At 39.0% G+C, this 25,463-nt stretch overlaps 2 protein-coding genes across 5 annotated transcripts; both read left to right on the forward strand.

The window, feature by feature from the left end:
• The first annotated feature begins 412 nt into the window (after positions 1–412).
• LOC117850961 (uncharacterized) lies at positions 413–3,909 on the forward strand. Of its 2 annotated transcripts, XM_034732860.2 has the most exons (3): positions 413–730; positions 1,860–1,980; positions 2,884–3,909. In XM_034732860.2, exon 3 carries the CDS (start codon positions 2,929–2,931, stop codon positions 3,679–3,681), a length of 753 nt encoding a protein of 250 aa, XP_034588751.1. In that variant the 5' UTR covers positions 413–730; positions 1,860–1,980; positions 2,884–2,928; the 3' UTR covers positions 3,682–3,909. The 2 variants fall into 2 exon arrangements, with proteins under 2 accessions (XP_034588751.1, XP_034588744.1); XM_034732853.2 differs by lacking the exon at positions 1,860–1,980.
• A 2,252-nt stretch (positions 3,910–6,161) lies between these two features.
• Positions 6,162–25,235, forward strand: LOC117851003 (uncharacterized). 3 transcript variants are annotated; one of them, XM_034732902.2, is made up of 25 exons: positions 6,164–6,359; positions 6,469–6,610; positions 6,738–6,809; positions 7,794–7,895; positions 7,976–8,144; positions 8,242–8,340; positions 9,019–9,168; positions 11,652–11,691; positions 12,647–12,704; positions 13,611–13,699; positions 13,973–14,071; positions 14,146–14,261; positions 14,343–14,461; positions 15,630–15,700; positions 16,094–16,196; positions 17,738–17,877; positions 18,013–18,171; positions 18,258–18,361; positions 19,510–19,685; positions 20,722–20,911; positions 21,535–21,634; positions 22,134–22,302; positions 23,492–23,574; positions 23,649–23,725; positions 24,470–25,235. In XM_034732902.2, the coding sequence occupies exons 1-25, from the start codon at positions 6,288–6,290 to the stop codon at positions 24,639–24,641; spliced, it is 2,871 nt and encodes a 956-aa protein (XP_034588793.1). In that variant the 5' UTR covers positions 6,164–6,287; the 3' UTR covers positions 24,642–25,235. The 3 variants fall into 3 exon arrangements, with proteins under 3 accessions (XP_034588809.1, XP_034588793.1, XP_034588801.1); XM_034732910.2 differs by having other exon boundaries at positions 6,472–6,610; XM_034732918.2 differs by lacking the exons at positions 23,649–23,725; positions 24,470–25,235 and having other exon boundaries at positions 6,162–6,359; positions 23,474–23,496.
• Positions 25,236–25,463: the final 228 nt, after the last annotated feature.

Below are 25,463 nucleotides of genomic sequence, written 5' to 3' on the forward strand. Positions count from 1 at the left end.
CTTGTTGCGGCTCATGCTTGTTGCGGCGGCTCGTGCACAACTTCCCGCCATGGCTTCTCGTGCTCATTGCGAGCGCTCATCCCTACCGCATCCACCACTGTGGCTTATCGATGTCGTCTATCTCCACCGCGCGTTGCTAGTGGTTGCCGACTTCAGGAAGAAGAAGAAAAATTTAAAAACTAGCATTTAAAAAATGTTGAATCTGTTCTACTCACACGTAGCCTATAGAAAATGTTGCCTGTACTACTTTCTACCAAATATTAATATATATTTTGAAAAATATTGATTATATTATTTTCGAGTATTATTCTGATTTTTTAAAGTTGTTAAATTCGTCACGTTGAAATATTAATTTATTTTTGATTTTTAGGCTAATGGACTTTAAAATTACGGGGTCTTCCTCCCTCTCCCACGAAATCGGTCGAACCGGTTCGCGTGCGACGGCGTCTGCTGCGGTTCTCTTTCTCCCCGCGACCCATCTCCTCCCTTCGCTCCCCCAGCGCCCGCCGCTCTCCACGCGGTCGGCCAGTGGCGTACGCCGCCCTCCACGCTCCCCTGCCCAGCTGCAGCTCGAGTCCGGCTGGTGCGGCAGCACCCTCCCTTCCCACGACTTCTCTGTTCTCTCTCTCGGCCCCGGTCTTCCTTTCCTAGCGGCGACGACAGGGCGAGTTGCGCTGCCCGTTGTTCGTCGAGCGACGGGCGCTTCGCCGGCGACGAACATCCGCCAGGGGTATGCCTGCCTATTCCCCTCCCTTACCATCCTGCTGCGCGAAATCAAACACCCAAACCCTTAGCTTATGGTATTTGTATTCGGATCTGACCATGATTTTACCTACTAAATTCGATCTTTTTGCAACAGTTGTACACATGTACACCCATGCCCTATACTGGGTCCGCCCCTGACTCGTAGTGCTGTTGATGTCAGCGAAGGTTCTTTGGTGCTATACACGAATACAATCTTTTAGGAGCTAGATGCCCAATTTTCTCCTAATTCTGTTCATTTTGTTCCAATGGCAAAGAACTCTTTTATTTGTGCCGTTTTGCCCTCATGGAAATACTTTTAGTGCAAACTGGTGTGGATTAGGTCAACTTGTGGCAGTTATTTTTTATCTCTAGAGGGAATTTAGCGTAGTCTACTTCCTCAGATGATGTGATTCAGATCTTATACTCATCCACATGACGTTCTCAAGTTTCTCAAAGAAAGATTTAAAAATAGTAATGGCTTATTTGCAGACAAGTGCACATATGTCAAGGCTGTTTCACCCCACTGGATTCAACCAAGGAACAATTCAAATTGCTATCAAATTCATTAACCACTTTGGCTGACCACATTCCTTGGTTATGAACCTATAGTAGTATCCCAACCCCATGATCAGCAAAGGTTCCAGTTAAACTAGCGCAGTTGCTTTTCGATGGTTTCTGATTTAGGTTAACTGAGTTTTGTTAGTACTGAAACTAAGCTTAGGAAATGAGAAATCCTGCTCAATCAATTCTTAAATATGTTCCTCTTTACCTTTTGGAATCCAAGTCAGGATCATTAGAATAGCTCATGATCGTGGTACTGATAAAACACTCCACTGGCTAAAAGTAGGAAACTTTTTGCCCGATTACTTAGCACGTTATGGCAGGTGGGTGCTCATGGGAACCTGTAGTATTTATTCTTTGCAATTTGTCATTTTCTCTAGATTCTGGATTTGCCAACTATCAGCACTTATTAAAAAAATGGCTTGCTATTTGTTGCTATTAATTATGCTCATCCATGTAATTTCTGTTAGTTGTTGTAAATAAAGAAAGGAGCTTGCTGTAACATCAATTAATTCTTAGTACTAAAAAGTCCCTTGGTAACATCACTGCATCAGGCACCAGGGTGAAAGGAAACTGTTACTATCGTAGTTAAAGAAGACATACAACCATGTTTCATAATCTTACTTCAGAGCAAATTTGAATATTACGCTCCAGCTTGCTTGAGTAGAATCCAAGGTGCGCATTGCACTACCCATCCATTTCTTGGTTTGACTTAAATGCAATCTGTTGCTCACTTATTTAATCAGAAGTTGTCATGTACAGGCTGTTATCTTTGTTACAGTCTTTGCTTACAATAACATGGTCTTTTCGTGGAAATTAAATGATAGGAAGTTTAAAAACTTATTGATGTATAGAGAAGAAATAGAATGAGGGACGCGGTCATTGGTTTCAGGTTTATCCATCTTATATTGCAGAAACTTTTTTTCTGGGCTGAATTGAAAATTTGTCTTGAAAAAAATTCTTAGCACTCTGGTTATAGGTCCATGGAATAATAACTTAACTTGTGGTAGGCTGTCCTCCTAGGGGTTATATAGGCATGAGTTGCACGACCTCCCTTTTCTTGCCTAATATGAATGACTGAAGCAGCATAGCTATTCTGGCATTTTTGTTCTCCTAATGAAAGTTTCTCTATAAAAAAATTGAAGAAATGAAGATTTTGCCTAGTTTTGATGAGTGATGTCGTGAAGGATGACATAAAGTCTAATTCAAAGAGTTAATTTTGCGATGCTTTTAGTGTGCAGCCCAGATTTTGCTAAGTTTCTAAGGCTAACAGGAGCCAAGCGGACCACACAAGCCCAGTTCACTTCTTTCCCAAATAATCAAATTACTGTACAACTGTGATTCCTGGCTGCTGAAAAAACTAACTGTAGCGTATCAAACACAGTTGTTCACCAATTGCCTCATGAGTACTAGCCAATTATGTTATCATCTTGCCTTGCTACTTGTTCTTTGTAATTTTACTGTAATTTAATTATTTTGTTACCTGATTACAGGTCTTCCCTTAACTTTATCTTAAAAAGTGATATCTTCTCTATCCTTACAGTTCAGTTCCCCCCTTCTTTTTTATCATATTTGCAGGCGCTCTAGGGCACTTCCACATTAAGGAGCTACTAAGTTCCGTGCATGGCCATGACTTCTGAAGATGGAGACATCCTGGCTCTCCTGTCAGAACCAAGTCTAACAGAAGAGCAACTTGAGGCTTCTGAATCTGATGATATATTGCCTGCTATTCTAGAAGCCATTAAATCAAATGCGAAGGCAGTTGAACCTTCACCCGAAGAGGCTGCCTGGGCTGATTCATGTTTCGTTCAGACTTCTGAACTGTCAGATCATGACTGGGGAGCAATGAGGAATGCCTTGCTTGATGCCCTTGAGAAGCCTACAGAAAGTCCCTTTGATACTTCTGAAGCTGTGCATGACCAAGGCGTCCATTCTATCTCAGAGGCAAAACGTCAGCATGATGATGTGCACATGGAGCAGATGGACAATAGCGATGATGACAAGGATAGTAGTCAAGATTGCGAAGTTGCTGATGTAATCAGAGGTGCAGATGAACATGGAAAGCAAATGGATAGTTATGCAGTGAAACCTGAGGATGGTGATGAGCTGGCTTCACCTGAAGTTCTTGAGCAGGCAGAGTCGACAGATTCTATCTTCAAGGTTTGGGATCTGGAGCTGTCTTTTTCCGATGATGATGATGGAGAGCTTGAACTCATCAAGGATCTGAAGAAGCTCCTCAAGGAGAATGGCAGCCCTCCAGAGGCTGTATATCCAACCTTGCCTCTTGATGACACAACAAAGTCCTTGGATCAGATTAACATCGATGAGCTTGTGGTGGGCTTGAGTGACTTGTCAATACAGCAAACCAACAAGTAAGAATTGTAGGACTGTAGCGCACCTTTATCCATCCATCTGTGATCTTGTGGTTTGCTCTCTACGACAGCACTAATCACTTCTTTGAGAGGGGTTTATAGACCTAAGGTTTAGGCCAACTGTTGTGCTGTGTGTCCTGTAGGATCTCCATGTTGGTTGCTGCTAATACTTGAAATGAGGCAAAAATGGAGATGCTTAGATTGAATTCATGCTTTTAGTTGTTTTGTTCTATTTGTACGCGTGCTGGTGTCTCTTTGTTTTTTTTTTCCTTTCTTTCTTGACCCGTGTCAACATAACCATAAAGTTAGCTTTTAAGCATGTGACGGATTGAGTTCAGTGATTTGTCTTCTAAGTTAATATCTAATTTGATACCAATTGGCAATGCTGAGGACAGAGTGACAGATTGCTGATGGTTTTTCTAGAGATTCAATGTTCAGAAGTAACTGAGGGCATGTGATCAGAGGTCTGGTCTGCCAGTCTCTCTGACCTGAGAGGGCAGCAGCAACGGATAGGGCAATGTTAGCAGTGACAAGAAACCCAATCGTTGGTTCCAACTCTGGTGAAAATAGCTAGCTGGACTCCCCTCGTTCCAAATTATAGATGATTTTAGCTTTTTTAGATTTTTATATTTATAAATTTTGCTATGCATTTAGATATATCCTATGTCTTAATAGTATCTATGAATCTGGAAAAGAAAAGTAAAAACGACTCGGAGGGAGTAAGAATTAGATGGACCTGTTTGGATCAGAGCTAAAATTAGTTGGATACCTTTGAGTAGATACAATCATACAAACGGGCACATAGATAACTTCACCACACATATCCCACGGGGATATATACGCCATACGCAAATATCCCCTCAGTTAGGAATGGAGGTTTTGTGATGACCTAAAATTCAAATAAATTAAATAAAAATAGGATAGAATTGAACGAATGAATGTGACTAAAAATTACACCATTTACTTACGCAGGTGCATAGCTGGGCTGGCCCAATGCCTAGGGCCACTAAATGGGCTGATGGACTGTCTAGAACTGAGCCTCTTTGTGCTACATTCATTGTACAGTGTGGAGAAAATGGGCCTATGCCTCTGGGCCATGGCCCTAGTAGCCCTAGGCTTATATCCACGCCACTGTACTTACGTATAACCAATTAGCTGGATTATGCATCCTAGGAGTATCCGTTATTGGTCTTCAAAGCATAGTCAATTCCTCCATTAAACAAGAAACCATATCAAGATAACCCATGATATGCCTATAAACCATAATTCCTCATTGGAGATATCATTAAATTTGTAAAGAACAAATAACTGGACAATATCCATGAACTGGTTGGAATACATCAGGAAGAAGGAGGGGTATGTTTGTGGCAGGTGCCGAGGATGCGGAGCTAAAATTCAAGGGGTGTTTGGTTGGTTGGCCGCCACTGCCCGCTACGCCAAACTGCAGCGGCACCATAACTTCCAATATACTATTTGGTTGGTGAGTACTCCGTCCCTTAATATCTGTCGCCGTTGAAGTGTGTTGGTCAAATTTTTTTAAGTTTGACTACATTTGTAGAAAATATTAACAACACTTATATTTTTAAATAAATTTATTATGAAAATCTATCTAACGATACTAATATGTATCATAAATATTAATATTTTTTATATATATATTTGATCAAAGTTGATTATATTTGAATTCTCGGGAAGTGAGAACGACAGATGAGGGAGTAGTCTACAACAATCACAATAGTTTCTACTTGACTTTGACGACACGTTTGTAGCCTGAAAATTTGCTACCGCAGCTTGGCGACGTAATGTCCGGTGGGTATCAAACATTCTCTCAACGCCACACTTGCAATGGGGAAATGAACCGGATTGGGTAAGAAAGTTGTGACGTGCCGCAACATACTAACAAACCAAGCAACATCTAGACTTCTGCAACGATGTTAAACTGAGGGTGTGTTTGGCAGAGCTCCCAGAGCTGATTTTTTGCTGAATCCAGCAGAAGCTCTACCAAATAGTTTTTCAGAGAGAAGTAATTCTTTACTGATTCTGTGAAGTGATTCTCTGAAATAAACTAAGAGGCTGAGAGTGGAAAAAAGTAGCTTCCTTGATTCTGTGAAGTGATTCTCCATTCTGATCTAGTCATAGACACATATCTTTGCACGTACGCGTACTCAAATATGAGTCCTGTTCCCATCTTTAAATTTGACTAAACGTGCATAAACTCATTCATAATTTTTTTAAGCAAAAACTCGTTCATAATCTTTTTGAAGCAAAAACTCATTCATAATGGCGTTCAATCTGAAGCATGAAAAAGTTTTGCATGTGGTAGAAAACGTATCCATGGTCGTATATACACAAATCTCTGTTACGGGGCATACGGTCAGGACGAGTATATCGCTTTTCTGACAACATTCATCGCGACCGTCCCTTCCAATCTGAGACACCACAACCAGAGAGGGAGCCGCTCAATCAGGCCTCTTGTCAGTCTCAGTCCGCGAGCAACGAAGACCGGAACACACCCCAAAAACCCCCGGTGCCGCCGGTGTACGCCCTCCAGTCTCCCACTCCTCAACTCCCCGGTCTCCGTGCTGCTGCCGCGGAACCACGGCCGGCGAGATGGCCCCCTGCCGGCGGCCCTCCCACCTCCTCGCGCTCCCGCTCCTGCTGCTGCCGCTCCTCCTCGCGCAGGTATAACCCCTGTATCGGCCGATATCTCCGATCCGCTGGCTGGATCTGATCATTCCGCGGGTTCCTGACGGTGTTGGATTTTCCCTCTCTCTTGCCCCCCTCGTCGCAGCAGGCGCCGTCCCTGGAGGCGGCCGAGTCCACGCCGGGGACCCGGACGCGCAAGATCGGCGGCTCGGGCGCGTCCTCCGTGTTCTCGCTCTTCAACCTCAAGGCCAAGAGCAAGTTCTGGACCGAGTCCGTCATCCGCACAGGTCCGCTTCCTTTGATTACCTTCTTCTTTCTTATTAATTGCCGTCTTTGGCGATTCCTGTTCGTTTTGTTCTTTTTTGTTCTGCTGTTGATAGCACACTTACGGGTTGTTTTGATTTCCTTTTGCAGAGTTCGATGACTTGGAAAGTTCGGCGTCGCGGGACTCTAGCAACAAGGGGATGCTCAACTTCACAAGAGCTGGTAGTTCCTTGTGTCTTTCTACACTCCTGGGACTATACAATGTAGGGCACATTTCAAACATGCTCAACTGAAATTGTGAACAAAATATGGTGTTTGGTACTTTCTGCTCTGCCAAAGCCTCTGCGATGAAACTGCCTTTTCCTTTTGGCTGTTGCCATTCTGTGTGATACTGGTAATTTGAAATTGTTGTTTAAACTGATATTTCTGTTTGCCTATGGGGCTCTTGCCATTCCTTATGTTAGAGTGCTGACATAGCTATGCAGTGGACTTTATCAGTGCATAATGCCACTTGCTGACTTGATCCCGCATGTCAGCTGTATCTCGTGAATTGTGTTTATGTCATGAGCTCCTCCGTTTTCCTTATGGGAATGTGGTGGATATGAAATCTCAAGATCAAATGAAAGCTATGGATAGAGAATTAGGTTTCATTGTCCCTACAAAGGCCATGGCCATAATGCTGCATCGGATGAACTAGTGCAGAGATTGAAAATTTGATTCCAGATTAGCAACCTTTCTATATGCATGTGCTTATTGATTCAATTTCGTTCGACTTTTTTCTTGGCTACCTGGAGATAGGAATTTAGACCTATGACAAGTTTTGCATTTTATTTAGACAAAAATCACAGAAGAGTATGCAGGATATGTGATCGATGATAAGGGGAACTGCAATAGTGCAATATCAACAAACTCATCATGTCTATAATTTCCATAACATGTTATTGCAGCGATTTTATTTTTATTTGTACATACATAACTTCATACTTTTATAGCATTAGTTCCTCATAGGAGCTATATTTTTGATAGTTAATTTTCCTTGTGTTTGGAGAAGTGATTTTAGTTTCAACCACGGCTAATTAGATTATGCATGTGGATCTTAAAACAAGGGACATCAACCGAAATATGGTTAATATGAGCTAAGGTTGTGTGCTTATCTAAGAAGCATGGATCTTTTCACTACTAAATTTCTTCTTTTCTTGTATTGAGGTAATATTGCAAGCTATATGAACTTGGCGGAGGTTGATTCCATATATCTTCCAATCCCTGTGAACTTCATCTTTATTGGATTTGATGGAAAAGGAGGGCATGGTAAATTATCGATACACAATCACATGAGTTTATGGTTGATTTGTTCATAAAAAGTATTAACAGTTTTTCTATTTTGTTAGAGTTTAAGTTGGGGCCTGAAGAATTGGAGCGCTGGTTTACAAAAATAGATCACATATTTGAATACACAAGAATCCCTCCAGTTGGTGAAGTTCTTACCCCGTTCTATAAGACTACTGTTAAGAAGCTTCGGCAGTATGACCTTCCTTTAGTCAGCAATGTGAACCACAAGTAAGGCCTGGCAATTCAATATTTCTGTAATTAGGCTATGGTATGCTTCCACAAGAATGAATTCCTATGCTCTTCCTCAGTTTCCTTTATGATGCAGTTTTTCCGTGCATGCGATACACATGGGGGAAGATGTCTTATCTGTTTTTGAACATGCTATCAAAGTTCTTTCCCGTAGAGAAGATCTTGCGGACTCCAGGTATGATGTTCTTGACAACATTTTGATTTTGCTCATCCACCAATCTGGATGATATTTCATTAGTACTGTAGCACATAAAAAATGCAGGAGCAATCATACCACAAAAATAGCTTAAGAACCTTAATATTGTCCTTCTGTTGCTTGTCAATTAAAAAAGAGTCTTTGAAAGAATAAATGGTTACATATTTATATGTATTGACATTTTCTCTGTACATGTTTCCTTTTCATTGCCTTGTTGCACACATGACTTGTATAGTGCTATGTAACTTATACCAGTGATGCGTTTGTGGTTCCTTTCTTTTTTCATATATCCCCTTCGTTCAGATACATGTGAAGTTTTAGAAAGTTTGCAGTCAGACCTCTATATCTATCAACACTAATCTAAAAAGAACTGTTTGGGTTGGTCATACGGAAATAGCATAATCAGATTTATCATGAAAAATATTTATATAATAGAGTAATTTACAAATTTACTCTCATTTTCATTTAAAAAGTAGTTGTTGAAGTTGCATATTGGAGACCGTGTCCAGTACGTTATAGACATCTGCCACACCTGCACCGTTATCGTGTTAACTGCTTATCTGTGCTGTTGTTTGATACTTCTATGACGCTACCATGTGTTTACCAGAAGTTCCACTACCATTGATACTTACCTCTTTTTTCTTCTATGTTGCACAGAGAAAATGAAGAGGGAACTTTGCAAGTGGACAGTGCTCAAATGGAACATATATTTTCGACTCTTGTTGATCACCTTCAGATACAAGAAGCTTACAATATCTTCATTCTTAACCCGAAGCCCATTAGTAAGAGTATCAATTATGGTTATCGGTGAGTCTGTGAATCCTTCTATCATTTGTAACTAATTTAATAGGATACTGTATAAAAGATGCACTTGTTTATATTTAGTGTGCTGTGTGCATCGTTCTCATAAAAACAGGAAGACCTTCATTTTTCTGGTAACTTTTGATAGCATGAACAAGTTGTCTTTTTTGTTGTGCTGCAACCTGTTCTAAATATATTTGGAATTCAATCTACACTACTTTTTAAATTTAATGCCAGATCAAGTCATTTTACTCAAAATATTTGTAAAAAAATAGCATAAAAATTTGAACGAGTGAGCTAGGATCTGCTAGATTAAGTTGTTTCTCTGCAAAAGAGTAGGATGCCTGGAATCTAGATGGGGATGGCACATCACAATAGAAAGCACTATTTTAAAGAGTTTGTTACTAAACTTATTGCACTTGTCTTCCCTATAACTCTGTTGCTGGAATGCCTCTATTAGCGTTGAGTTTATCTTTTAAGTTACAATCCTTCGTTATACGAGGAACCGATTTTGAAAATTTTGCACACATAAATTGAAATATTTTCTAGTTGAATGGCATCAGTGCATATGTTAGTCCCAAACTGTTTTGTTATTAGTCTTAAAGAAGTCACTTTGACTAAGTGATGTACTTTTTTTTCTTCGTAGATTGTTGTATCTTGTGTAGACACAATGGTCCTCCTACGAGACAAGTTGTGCAATGAAATAACTTTTTTTTTTATATATGAGAGTAACAATGGCCACTTTTTATTTTGATGTGCTACCATATCATGCCAGCAACAGCTGTTTTGTATTTGACCTACTTCCTAAGACTTTGAAATTCAGAGTACTTGTCATAATTATAGTCCATAATGAATTCGAAATGTGTTTTTAATTCTCGTGACCGTTATAAGTAAGTTGGATACCACCTCAATTATCAATATTTTTATTTTTGTAGTATCATGCCTAATTGGAACTTGCTACAGTAGTTTACTTTTTCCATGGTCCATTCTCAGATACGTGATCTAATTAAATCATTTGGCCAAACTTCCATAACATTTTTTTTATCAGAACACATTTCCATAAGTTTGAACAGTATGGAATTTAAAATGATCATTGGTGGCTGCACGAAAATTGTTAGAAAAAAGTTGACCATAGGCAGAAGATGTCACCCTGGCTTTGTCTTATGAGAGGGATGCGAACCATTTTGGGAGGTATGCGTGAGACCTGTGAGGGTGGGTTTGAGCTTGGATAAGTGACCTCTCATCTGGAATCTCTACCTACTAAGGTCCTGTTTGGCATGGCTCCAACTCCAAACTCCAGTCCAGAGTTAAGTGGAGCCAGCCAAACACCCTAACTCCACCATTTTGTGGAGCAGCCCAACTCCATGGAGTTGGTGGTGTGTTGCCGCCGCCCGGCCACACGCGCGACCTGCGCCCAGCCACCGTGCTGCCGACGCCCGGCCCCGCGCGCGTTCTTCGCCCACCAGCGCGCCATCGCAGCTCAGCCCCGTGCGCGTCCTCCACCAGGCCAGCGCGCTGCTGCCACCCAGCCCGCGCGTGTCCTTCGCCCGGCAACGCGTCGCCGCCGCCGCCTCTGACTGGGCTTAGGAGCCGGCATGGGACGAGCCTGTAGGCAAGGGTGCCGGTGGGGGACCCTGGCTTGGGGACTGGCACATGGCCATGGCGGTGGGCCAACAAGGCAGACAGTGTCCATGGGATGGAGAAGATGGGGATGGGTGGGGATTTTTTTTCTTTTTTTTCCAAAGAACGGGGATTGAGAGACTTACAACTGGGACCCACATGGAGGGACAAGAATAGCAATCCAGTCTCAAAACTCTATTTTCTGGAGCTGCGGGCACCCTGCTAGACAAACACTATATCTAGACTGCTCCAAGTTGGAGCAGAAAACTGTGGAGTTGGAGCCATGCCAAACAGAGCCTAAGCTATTGCTTGGTTCGAAACGAAAATTATTATAATTTTACTGCCAAGTTACTGCCCTTATATTATAATTTTTCATTAACACATTGTTATAAAATTAGCGTTCAGTTGTACCCTGTAGACTGGCAAAAGTCTAGAACTTCGTTTGTCTGAGAACGGACTAAATAAAGTATAGTACCGAATCTGTAGCTTTGAATTGGAAAATCTTGCATCAGTACAAATAATCTGGTAGAACCATAGGCTGTCCCGTATTTATGCTAGAAAGGCATGAATCCAAAATTTGCTAGAAATGGTGCTCTGCTGTTTGGTTTCCTTGATTTGTACCTTTTGTTTCTTCTGTGATCTCTGTTTGTTTTCTTGATTTAGCATATCCAAATCCTGGTTTCCAGATGGAGAAAAGTAAATGCTAAAAATATGTCAAATTTGCACATAGTGTTGTGCATAGTTTTTTTTGTTTTTTTTCCCAGTGTTTTTCCATCATTCAAGTGTACTATTGCATTTTTGGCAAATAATAGAACATTGATTAACTGTTTCTTTCATTTGCTTATTTATGTGCCATCTGTTGTTAATAGGAAAGGATTCTCTGAGGCTGAGATCAGCTTGCTCAGGGAGGTAAGCTTGGCATCCTGTCATTTGATGAATATTATTATGATTATTATCTTCTTACTTTGATAAATATCTCGGGTTTATGATATTTCTTGCACATGAAAGATCTTTGGTGCAATGAAACTTTAAAAATGATGTTTAAACAATATCTAGTCTATTTTCTTAGGGAAACAGAACCCTAATTTTAGCCAACTTGGGCCTGGCCTGACTCTGTGAACACAGCTCATGTTGCTGTTCCAGAAAGCAGCTATTGTAGTCTGTGTGGTACCTTCTTCTTAGCCTTTTTAGTCTGTAGAGTACCTGCTGTAATTCCTTAGGGAAGAGGTAGAGTAGGAAAAGGAAGTTGATGGGCGGCTAAGAAGAGAAGGAAGAGAAAGAAGAAGAAAGAGACGAAAACAACATGTTCTCCCTTGAATTTTAGCTAGATTTATTGTACCAGTATGTAAACTTTGAGATTGCTACTTTGCTCTGTTTCCTTGATATGTTTCGTTTTAGGGTGAGTCTTGTTGCGACGCTGTGCTAAAAGCCATGTCCGTATACTGTCTTTCCTTTGGGGTTTTTTTTAGTCCTACTGCCGCAACTCCAAAAATCTATGCAAAGCCGCATGGATTGGTTTGTAATGCTACATCGTGAAGCTGGTATCTCCATCTTATTTTTCGTTTCCTATAAAGCTGTGCCAACTCTCTTGCTTTAAAACTTTGAAATTAGAAGACTCGATATGTGGTGCAAACATGAGGTATTGCAACAGCAGTTTCTTGGAAAAAGAAGAGCATAACAAATTGATTGTATTGGATAAATCGGTATAGGTTACTGTTTACACTTTTATAATATGCTGTTTGTAGTGTGGCGTTGACAGTGGTGTTTTTTGTTCACTTCTTTTTTTTTCTTCAAATGGCAATTTAAGGAAAACGACTAAAGCTGTATTCTAGTGGACCATGATGTTTTAGTGGTTTCTTTTCAGAATAAGACCCTGCAAGCTCGGATACTCCAATCTAAAAGAGACGAGAAACTCTTTCTTGGTAAATATTATCTTTCCTATTTATATTCTCATTTCTGAATTTGCGTGACATTATATGGAATTATGAATGCAACTACTATGTTCGCTCGTATATGAATCGATAAAAAAAATGTATATGTGTAGTGGATTAGGACATTTCACCTTAAGTTGGGGGGATGCTGCTGCAATATAAAGAAATAGGTTCGACAACTATGGATTTCTCTGTTTATCTCCCTTATAGGGAATGTACTTTCAAGTGTCAAGATCTAAGTAAACCGATTTAGTAGTGTTGAGTTGTCTCTATTGGCAGTGTCATGATTATCCTATTTCCTTTGTAACCTTGCTTACTTGAAAATTTACGTCCTTTGTTGTGAGACCTTAACATCTGTACATGTTTTTTTTGGACTCATATGATGTCAAGTGCATCTTTCTGTAGAGTGGAAAAAATTACATTTTTATCCACTTGTCTGCAGTAAACATTACATGGAATGTGCTCCACATTTGCTTCATGAAAAGGGGACAACCTTTGTGCTGTGTGTCCAATATTTTTTTACATGTAGGACTGTAGGTTCTATGCTAGTTTCAACATTGATAAAAATAGTCTTCTGAAGGTCTTGGATTAGCTAATTTTTGGCCTCAATTGCATGCTAATGGCATGCAATAATGTTTGTGTTATTGTGTAAATTGGACTCATTCAAATATTGCATATCGTGCCTCCACCTGAGAATGTTGCATTTAGTCAAATTTTATATATTGTGCGGTAACAATTCAATGCACGTAAAACAAAGTCGTTTTGCAGGTAAAGCCCACCATGAAAACAATAGCTTTACTTGCAGCAGTTGCTTTAACCTTTTTTCCCCTAGTAAGAAGTTGCTTTAACCCTTTTCTTTTCCCTAGTTATACTTATTTGCATCTCTGTATTAAGCAGATATCGAGAAGGGAGTCAATAGAAAGCCCTTATATGAAAGTCATCCTCTATCATCATTTTCTTGGGCTACAACTGACAGTATGGATATGGTATGTCTGGACTTTCTTGTACCTGCAAAAACAACTGTTTATCAGTTCAGTTCATTCAACTCATCAAACATCATCGATATGCTTTTCATGAATTGTTGAATAATTGGCCTTTTGACCTTAGTAGATTGTTAGATTGCAATTGGTTTATTTCACTTGACACTTGCTTTGTAATTTGAAGCAATTGCGTGAAGGCAAACATCACCTTTGAGGCCCTTGATAATGTTATGTTAGATATTGAAAAACTTAATGGAGTGCTTTACATATCTTGTACAGGGGGATTGGTCAAAGAAATGCAAGGAAGCATTAAACAAGTTTGAGCTGCTGAAGGAAGGGAAGAGTAAAGATGACATTGTTTATGACAAAGCCGTCCAGGTGGCAAACTTATATGGAGTACTAAATTAAAGTTCTTTCCATATTTGTACCTAACAATGCATATTCTTAATTAGATATTACATGGCACAAAGGATGAGATGCACGACATTTTAGAAAACGCACTCAAGTCTAGTGGTTTAAAGGGTCTACATGCTGAATGCCTTACAGATATATGGATAGGCAGAGAAAGGTATGCTATGACTTTTTTGTGTATGTCCGTGCAAATTTAGGTTAGAGTGGGCCATTCTTCTAATCAGAGCTTTATTTTCAGGTTTGCTTTTGTTGATCTGAGTGCAGGGCCATTTGCTTGGGGCCCTTCTGTTGGTGGTGATGGTGTTCGTACAGAACTTAGTCTGCCAAACGTTGCAAAGACAGTTGGGGCTGTTGCAGGTCATCTTCTACCATAAGCTTTTTCTTATATATTCCTTTTCAGTTATTATCTATTATTTTTTAAGGGATTATTATCTAATGTTGTACTCTTCCTGATGCTGGTGTACTTTGTCTTTGTTCTGTCTGTCAAGTATTTCAAATAATAAATTCTCTCATTGGTTTCCTAAGCAGCTAGCATGTTCTGTAATGCATCTGCGTTCTTCACATGCAGTTTTCACCTGATCGTTTTTGTTAACCTGTGGTCTCTGTATGCATTCTATGTCTTCATACCTTTATATGAATTGGAAATTATTTTTAGGTAATTGTTAGCTTGTTTTGTTTGTTTTATAGTTGCTGCATCCTTCTGCTAAAATTTTTGGTAATTGGCGGCTCGACATTTGTGAGGGTTCAAACAGTCATGGGGTTGCAAAACACTATATACTGAATCCCTGCACTTATGGAAATTTTGAACATGACATATGGGTTCAGTTTTTGTGGTAGCAAGGGCATGTTTTGATTAGAACATGTTTTTATCCTTACACTGTTGAACTAGTATCATTGCTATTAATTAGAAAAAATTCCATAAGTGCTCTATAACCTCCTGGAGAAGAACTTTTTGTTGGCCGGCGGCAGGTAAGCTCCCTGAGCTCATCCTCCCACAGCACACTCACACTAGTCTAGAGGTTGAAGATGAGAGCACAGCACACACAAACACACTCAATTGTTGCTGCTGAACTGAACTGGGAGCTGCAGCTGCTCCTCTACTATATAGCACCAATAGTCAACTTAGAGTACAAACTACAATGAGTAGAACTACCAACTATCTACCAACTACTAGTACTATACAATGGCAGGACGTACTGTCCATCTACTCTGCCATACACGGCAGGCAGGAGCTCACCTGCTCCATTGACTTACAACAAAAGAACAAGCAAAAGAGAAGAGCAAATCAAGAGCTAAACAATTACCCAACACTTTTGATGGGTTTGTCACGTCTCCTTTCAATATTGTAAAGATGTAACCCAAACATGACGAGTTTGTTATGGTGCTTTTATGCCTAAACTCTTGTACCACATAATGCTTGATGTTGCAAACATAACAGTTCTATTGAATCTTTTGAAAGTAGCTAGTAAAAGCCAACCTGAGCTTGTTTGTGCATCATGAAGTGACTGTTGCTGATCATATGCAGAAGTTACTGAAGAAGAAGCTGAAGAAAAATTGCAAGACACAATCAAAGAGAGATTTTCATCGTTTGGGGAGGTATGCTGCATTTTTCTAGAGGCACTCTGTATCATCTTTTAGTGAGCTTTGGGAGCAGAAGAGGATGGAGAGTGGGTATAAAAATTAGGAGTCTGTGAATTATTATTAATTTTCTTTTGCTTTCTGTGTGGTGCTAAATAGTTGAGCCAGTGGAGCTGATGTTTCACTTAGGGTGGTCCAATAAGCCATTCAAGCTCCATATCACTGGCAGACTATTAACTCAACTTTCACGAGTCAACAGTCATTGATCAACATCTCTTGTGTTTTCTGTACATATGATTTACTCTTGCCTCTCAACACCTTTTCCTTCTATTTTTTTTGTATGTATTGTTGCCATACCTTGAAGTGACATTTGATTTGTGTGTTAAATTCCATTTTATTTTTTTGGTTCAGGATTACCATGCTGTGGATATCTTATTGGCAGAGATTGATGTGTATGAACTTTTTGCTTTCAAGCATTGTGTTGGAAGAAGGGTGCAACTTTCCCTTTGCAAAGGTACATGATGATGATAGATTCAGTTATTTTTCTGAACTATTCTACATAGTGGCAGGCTTGTAGTTGAATACTTGAATTATTCTGAGTTATGCAATCATGCTATTGCAGTATTGCTTAATGTTGTGTATTTATGCTACTCCTTTTGTTCTTTGGTTCGAACAAAAGAAAGAAAATGCCTCAATATGTAACAGTATATACTAAGCTTCTAAATATTGTAATCACTAAATAATACTGATACGACATATCATTTCATTTTCATACTGGCGCATATTGGCTAACTTTGACCGGCATATCACCCAATATGCACCAGATATAGGTTTCTAATATTGTCCTCACAAGGAAATTCAATTACCAATTAAATAGGGATATAATAAATAGAGATGAAGTGGAAGTTAGATAAAGATGCTAACTCAATTTGGAATAGATCTTATTGTATCACGTCTGTGGCAAAAGAAGTCTTAGGTGAGTGGAGAGGACAGACTGACCTATCCATGCACTGGATAATAACAAGATGATTATGAAAGTAACATCCAATCTCTGAACTTATGCATACTGATCTTTTTTTTGGTTCTCAACTAAATAAAGTTTTTCTATGCGACCTTAACTGTAAAATGTTTAAACCTCTGTCTTCCATAGGGGATGAAATGCACTTGTGGAGTTTGGCTGGGGCTCGAGGAATTTCTCATCTCCTCGCCCTCATGCCATAGGTTGTCCTTTGTAGATGCTTCTTCTGTTCAAGTTTAGGTCAGGTCTGGCTAGAAAAAGGAAGTGTAACAGAATTCTTTAGTGTGGTGGTCTTCAGGTTTTCTCTAAAACCTGTGTAAGTTTGTTTGGGTTCTATACCCCTTTTCCTTCTTAATATATTGATACGCAGCTCTCCTGCGTGTTCGAGAGAAAAAATGTTTAAATCTGACCACTAATGTAAGAAAAATATACATGGATGGACCACTGAAATAATGTCATTATATTTGTCTTGGAAAGTATTTCCTAATATGTAGTTCTCATAATTTAAATTGTATATTGTGATAAAACACCATATTGAAGTCTTGAATTTTAGGGAGTAATGTAATAAGAAGATTTTACTGCAAAGTTAAAATACAAGTTACTTGTACGTTTTGCTTACCATGGTTGCTTTTAGGGTTAGCTAACTTTATACACATGACTTCAAAGCTACATTTTAACCTTGCAAATAATCGAACGGAATTTAATATAACTTCCTAATCTGGTATGAGAACACATCACCTGGTATTTGGTGCATCAGATGATTTAAATGAGATGTTATGGAATCAGTATCTTGAATATCTTGCATATATCACCTGATCAATCATTTTGATATGTGATATTTGCAGAGCTGTTATGATAATGTCTGCTTTTGTTTTTCCCCTCTTTCCTCCTACATGCTGCTATTTTGCTGTTTCAATGTTGATATGGCATCACCTAGGTGTTGAGAAGAGGGTTGGTTGCCATGTCGCACCTTTCTGCCTTACGAATATTGCATTCACCCGCTTGCGTCCAGAGGCTTAATATTTTGTTGCATGCAGAACTTGATGAGAGGATGCGTGACCTGAAAAATGAATTGGAGGGCTACAATACTGGAGATTCTGATGAAATTAACAAGAAGAAAGCTCTTGATGCACTGAAGAGGATGGAAAACTGGAATTTATTTAGAGATACTAAAGAGGTCAGGCCTGCATTGAAAACTGGAAAGCAGATTCCAAAATCAGCACATTTTCTCTAATAAGCTGATCATTTAAAAATAACCTGTAGCTATTAATCAACAAATTTCTAATAACGAAGTTCAACCTTTTGATGCCAGGAACATCATAGTTACACAGTTGCTCATGATTCATTTCTTGCACAACTTGGAGCTATGTTATGGGGTTCTATGAGGCATGTTATTGCTCCTTCTGTTTCTCATAGAGCACACCATTACTACGAGAAGTTATCGTTTCAGCTGTACTTTGTGACACAAGAGGTAAATTTCCTGTTGCCTATATTTGTATACTCTAAACCTACATCCTCACATTGGTTCTTTTCTCATTCCCCCTTCTCTTTTTACAGAAAGTCAGAAGTATAAAGCAGTTACCTGTTAATGTAAAATCCATCACAGAGAGCCTGAATTCTGTGTTATTACGGCATCAGAAATCAATGTTCAGCCAACACATGTATGACCTCATTTCCTCGATCTGAATCTGTTGTCGTATTATTTGTAATTTGTCAATCAACAATTGTTAACAAAGAACATCTAATAAGAATAATAACATGGAGATACAAAATACAAGAGGATTCAAAATAACCAAAATGGAAACTATGCATCAAAGTTTACGTATCAAGCTAGCTATTGTTTTTTGACTTTTTAAATTCTAACTGCTCACTTGGAGCGAATCACCGAACCTGATTATATTAATACTCTTGTGAGAATTAGAAATGACCTCTGGGCCCCTCCTATGTCCCCTTGATTCAGATCTGTGAGATGTTTGATGCATATTTTCTCAATGTCCAAATAAGCCTGTTTAATGCATATTTTCCTTCATTTATTCAAGGATGCCAAACTTGCCCCATCCAATCAGCTACTAAGTATGTTTTATACAATCAAATCATTTAGGACCTTGAGTTTTCCCTCTGCAATTATAATTTTTGTAGAATGGTAGAAGTGATCAGTGGTAAGAGTTTATTTGTTTTCCTTATAAACTACATGCGGTGCTTTCCTTTTGCTTGCCTATGTGATTCTACAAGTAATTTTCTTTTGCTGCTATTTTCCCCTTTTGGGTGGCTATCATTATAATACTGCCCGTTACATGAATAACAGCACACTCTTCTTTTGAGTCGTGTTAATTTTATGAGTTGTGATTGTACATAGTCTTAAAATCAAAGCCGACACAAAACGGTTCTCTTTTTGCTTGAACGCAAAATGGTTCCCCCTTTTTCCAAGTAAAAACTAGGCATAAACAGTCATCTTTTGTCTCTTGAAATTTTGGTACAGTAGTTTTTGTACACTTGAGGTTTGGTACAGCTGTGTTTAAAGAAGAGGGAGAAATGGGTGGTGTCTGTGCGGTTGGGGGTTATGGGTCAAAAAACTTTCCTACTGGTTTGCCAAAAAATGCTTTTCTTTCAATCCCTGCTTATAGGTTAGTCTATTGCTAAAATTGTCTATCTTTGCTTGGTGTGCTGATGACTTTCTAGACATCCACTGAAACTATCTTGAATAAAGTTTGCAAAGACTAAAGCTTATTGTAAGTTTGAACGAAGTTTGTTAATAATTTTTCTAGTACTAAGGTGTTTAAATTATTATATTTTGCATGTCAATACTTAGGCTGTCATTGTCAGAGGAGCCAGCATTGATGATGGCGTTTTCGATGGCACGTCGTGCAGCTGCAGTGCCACTTCTGTTAGTCAATGGTACCTATAAGTCAACAATTAGTACATACCTCGATTCTGCTATTCTCCAACATCAGCTACAGAGGCTTAGTGAGCATAATTCACTTAAAGGTATATTATGTATTCTCCTTTATGTGCCTTTTGTTCTAAAGGGATTGGAGGTAATTGGTTCTGAATGATTTCATTCAGCTGTTCAGGTAGTTATGGTCTAAAAGTGTGTTCATATAGCTTGATTTTTAGCTGTGCGGCTACAAGTGTCTGACTCGTGAAAACAGGCACACTTGTGTCTGCCTCCAAGTAAACTCAGCAAAATTTCTTCTACCTGGAGTATAATACGGGGCTCAAATCTCCAACCTATCTCCTGGGAGTGGAATATCAGCACTGAGCCAACTGAATACAAGCTTAGACTTGTCTAAAAGGATGCTGTAGACTTGAAAAAAATCCTCATCTCACCACTAAATATACACCAAAGTTACTGTAAACCAAAAAAAAAAATGAAAATTGTAATATCTGAGAACTGCCAGTTCAACAGGTAAATCTGTGAACTTAACCAGCTGGTTGACCAGGTTCCTGGTCTCCCAATGACTTGTTCCCAGGTGCAAGTCATACATTCGATTTAACCACTATAGAACAACTTAACTTGTGGATTTAATAACAGTATGCAAAGGGCTCATGTGATGGTTGCATTTTATTTTTTGTTTAACACTAAAGTGGAAATGGGCAAGTTCATGAACTGCATGGCTAGCCTTCAAATTTACTGTTCCCACCATTTTCTTAGAATTTAAAAGGGACAAGTCTCTATGATTCCCCTGATTGGAAATAGAAGTCGTTTATAACTTGTGCACAGGAATTAAGAAAGTGCTTTGACCTGGTTGGCTTGAAATTATAGCACATTGGAAAAGGTACCTCATGTATTCCTGATTGCATTTAATTAGCAAGGGCATAAGAGGAAAATATAGGTGACTACTGCCTCAAAGTTTTATAACGACTTACATTTGAAGAATAGAGTCTAAACGATTTGCGTTTGGAATTGAAGGGATTTTGTTGTTGTGTATTTTTATCAGTAGCTAGTTGTTCCTTCCCAGGCCACTGTGTTGTGGTATGATCTGATGAATTATTGTAAGCTACATTTTGTTTCTATATTCAGGGCGGCATTCAAATCACAGGTCAACGTTGGAGGTCCCAATATTCTGGTTCATACATAGTGAACCTCTTTTGCTGGATAAACATTATCAAGCCAAGGCTCTCTCAAACATGGTTCTAGTAGTTCAATCTGATGATGATTCTTGGGAAAGCCACTTGCAGTGCAATGGGAGATCCATCTTATGGGATTTGAGGTAAGATTGCTAATAGACTATGCATAATAAATGAAAGCACAGGTGATAAGATTAAGAGGGAGGCCATGAAGTGGCAGATCATAGGTTCGGGGCCAAAGCCCGTGTTCTGTGACCTAGGTCAAGGGTCCCAAGCATTCTGTTGGCATGCCATAAAAATGTTAGGCTGCTGCCTAATTCTGATCATAATTCTGCTTTGCTAGTTAGTATTGTTATTGTGGTCACAAGGTGGAAAACAGAATTTTTCCATAGTCATGGCACACGTGTGGTCTGGCTATGCATGATTCTTGTGTTTCATCAAGAAAAAAATCAGGACCAATCTTATATTTCTTTGAAGCTCATAGTTGCTAACTTGCTAGTTCTTAGCTTCCTTGATTATTACCTTTGTCGCCTCCTTGTCCCCGGTTCATCAAATGTCTGTAGACCAAATTGCTTTCAAAACATAAATAGTTCCAGTAGAGGGTAAATGACAGACTGAATATTAGTTGCACAATAAACATATGGAAAGCAAAGAAACCAATTTTGCTTGACTGTGACCTAAGTTTGGATTGGCTTGTACTGGGTCGATTTTCTGACTTTGCATTTGCTGCAACAGTATTAATGCAATATAATTTATTGGCAAACAGGAAACCCGTTAAAGCCGCTATTGCTGCAACTGCTGAGTATATATCTGGTCTACTTCCTTCACATTTGGTTTATAGCCATGCTCATGAAACTGCAGTTGAGGTTTGTTTCTCTTTATTGGTTTAACTAGCTCCATCTCCATTCTTTTATTGGTTTTACATCCATGAATTCCATGGCCATAGATCATCTCCCACCATCTCCTTTTGTCTATTTTTGGTTCACGGATAAAGTCCTAAACCACTAAATGGAAAAATGTGTAGGACACTAGGACCTAGTTGAGGCACTGCTCTTCCTAGTACCTAGGTGTCTCCTAGCACCTCTTTTTGAAACAGAGGTCATAGGCAAGGAGGAATCCTTACCATGGAATATATTTAATTTAAGTTATTAGTTTATTGTGGAGTTACGTATCAGTTATTTAATTTAGTTTATTTATGAATTTTTTCTGTGCTGTAGTTAGCTGTGAATCTACATTGTTTTATTATTCTTTTATTTGTTTTCCAGGGTAATTCACAAGCACCGTCCTTTTTGCTATTTCCTTCCCCGATCTGGTTATTGAAATTTAGCTGTCCAATCTAACTTATGTTTTTCTTTGTAATTCTAGGACTGGACCTGGTCTGTGGGTTGTAGTCCCTTATCCATCACTTCTCATGGCTGGCAACTTTCGGAGTTCCAGCAAGATGCGATTGGTCGTAACTACATTATTACCTCAGTGGAGGAATCCATACAAATAGTCAATTCAGCAATTCAGCGATTGGTAACAGAGCGGGCTAGTATCCTTATAATTTTCTGTAATTTCTGATCATTCAATTTTTAGGGTGCTTTTGTTTTGTGAATAACCTTATTTTGTAAAGGTATCAGGGACTTGGATTGCCTTATCTGTTTTCCCTTATGAGCTAGTAGAACCTATTTTTTCCTACTTCATTTTTTCTTAAAATTCTATTCCTGAACTGTGTTTTGTAAAAATGATTTGCAAAGAACTGCTATGGGTCTATGCAATTGTTTATTCCAGATTAAATGGTCAATCCCTCAGTTTCACAATTTACTTGGGAGTCACTGTTTCAATTTTTTTTTGTCCATTAATTGTAGCATGTCATTTTATAGAGTAACATCTTGTCATTTCACATTAACTTTTCTTAGTTACATGTCATTATTTCACATTATTTTTTTTTCTTAGACTTTATGTGCATGTTTTTTTCTTAGACTTTATGTGCATGTAGCAGCTTAGGACGTGTATTGTCAAACATAAGGATTATTGATTTCCAAACTGTAGGTTTGTAATTGCAAGTTAATTTTCGACAATCTAAAATAGTAACTGTGTAGAGGCATTAGCTAACTTATCTGCAGCAGATATTAGTGTTGAAGTATAAGTCAATTGCCTACCTTTCCTTTATCAGTTTATGCTTTTGGGTTGAACTGGGCGGTGCATGCAACTTAATATGGTATTAGAGCCATAGGTCTCAAGTTCGAATCCTAGCGGTCGCAATTAAATAAAATGATTGTAGCCGACAACTATTTCCACATTTGAGGCCTGAGGGTGCCTGCATGTGAGGGCAGGGGCGGAGCCAGAATCATCCTAAAGGGGGTGCTGAGCCTCTTGTAATCAAGCTAACTTCATATTTTATATGTGAATTTTAGAGCTAAAACACTAGTTTTACTTAAGACATACATGGGCTCAGGGGGTGCTGCAGTACCCCCAGCACCCCCTGCAGATCCGCCCCTGCGTGAGGGGGAGTGTTGAAGTATAAGTTAATGGACAACCTGTCCTCATCAGTTGCTTTTGGGTTGAACTGGTCGGTGCACGCAACTCAATAGTTAGAATGTTTTACTGTGTCAAGAGGGTTGTTTGGAAACTGAAGTTTACCTTCGATTCAAGTAGAAAAACGTCCATGATAGTTCAAATATGTTTGCATTGTTTACTCTCAAGAAATACCTTATTTGAAGAACCTTAATGCTTGTTAGCTGAAAAAGGCTTCAAAATTTTCAAGGCTCATGAAAGTGTGATGATTGAGAAGTACAATGCTGTTGTAAGCTTGTGGAGAAGGGTAAGACTTTTTCAGGTTTGCTTTTCTTCTTTTTTTTTTTGCATTACAGGGTCTTATGTTTGATATCTATTTAGGTCTCAGCTATGTCCAAAGGATTAAAATATGGTGACGTGGTAAAACTTATGTCGATGCTCGAGGATGCTTCGCATGGGTCAGTAATCCTTGTGCTTTCTGCACGCATATAGTACTTGCAAGTTTTTGTTTTACTTGCATTTCGTTTAGTTTGTGCAGAAGCTTTATGTGTGTTTGAGTTTTTTTTTTTAAAAAGTAATCGTTTAATGAAATTTTTGCTTATCCTATTGCATACAGTAGTAATTAAACTGAATTTCAAGTTATGCAGGTCTTTTGGGGTTTGTACAGTTTGCTAGGATAAAATAATTATACAGTGCAAACCGTGTTCCTTTATGCTGAGTTCTGTTTCAAGGTTCTGCCTAGTTGGTTTCTATATCATAGGAAAATTTCCAACCCATAAAAACCAGTGGTAGAAAAAGGATTGGAGCATTCTATATGCTTTTATGGACGCAGTTACTGTTCATGATGAAAGCGAATTGTATGGAAATCTCTAACATAAGCATGATTGCCTTTTTTACCTGTTGCACTGTTCTTGCATGTTCATTTGCTTGTAAGTGCATATCCAAACATGTGATTTTTTTCCCATTTGAGTTGTTACTTTTATGAAGTACAGTAAATCTGTAAAAATAAATATTAAGAGCAAGCACCAGAACTGGGAGTTATAGGAAGCTTGAATTCTGTGATAAAAAACAGGAGCATTTCCTTTCTGGACATGTTTTCTCTTAATATATTACACTGGTGAATGTAGTTATGTTTTTGACTAGAATATGGGCCCCTGATTCGTTGGACTTGTTTGCCTGAATTATAGTGTTGCTTCTTTCAGATTTTCTAGTGCTGTGAACTCCACCATTTCAAGTCTACACCCTGTCCAATGCACCCGCGAAAGGAAACTCGACGTGCAGCTTGACTTGACAACTCTTCCTGCCTTCCTAGCTGTCTTTTTGTTGCTTTGGTTTCTTCTACGACCAAGGAGGCCAAAGCCTAAGATCAACTGAACACCGGAGTCGGCTCGCCTACGCGACTAATGAGCAGGGTAGAGTTCTTGTGAATATGCACATGGATTACAGGCGATGCTGGAGCATGACAAGGGAATTTCAAGGTTCAAAACACAGAAAACAACTGCAACTGCAAGACATGTACTGCATCAGGGGTTCTGCATCTTACAATATTGCCGCGCTCCCAAGATGTAGCAGGGCTTAATCGTCGCGATTTTATGCTGCGAACGTCAATTTGTTAGTGCTGTAATGTAAGTCATTCAGGCAAACAGAAAGAGACAGAAAGTAGACTGTATCGTAGCAGCATTAACGGCTTAGAAAGAAACGCGTTCTACCATTTTAGAAAATGGAATCAAAATAAAGTGTAACTTGATACGAATAGTACAGTTAGATGTGCTCGGAAGAATGCTGCTTCCGGTGGGAGCACATGCCTATGACACCTAGATTAGCACCGATTCAAGCTCTGGCGTGGTTCCATCTCGTCTGTTTTGGGCAGGGATGAAAACGGACCATATACGAACAGATGTATATGGATACGAATACAGATAACTTTTTTGTTCCGAATCAAATATGGATACAGATAACTTTTTTTTCCGAATCAAATATGGATAGGAATAGTGTCAAGATTTATCGAATAATTCAGATAACTTTTTTTTTCCGAATCAAATATGGATACGAATAGTGTCAAGATTTATCGAATAATGATATTCGTCCTATTCGCATATTAAATATCCAACTTTGAGTATCCAGATTTGGATACATTACGGATATTGAACGTTCAGATTCAGATACGAACTATCCATTTGAGTGTCTGAACTCCTT

Source organism: Setaria viridis, chromosome 1 (genome assembly GCF_005286985.2).
Source record: "Setaria viridis chromosome 1, Setaria_viridis_v4.0, whole genome shotgun sequence".
Classification (NCBI taxonomy): Eukaryota; Viridiplantae; Streptophyta; class Magnoliopsida; order Poales; family Poaceae; genus Setaria; species Setaria viridis.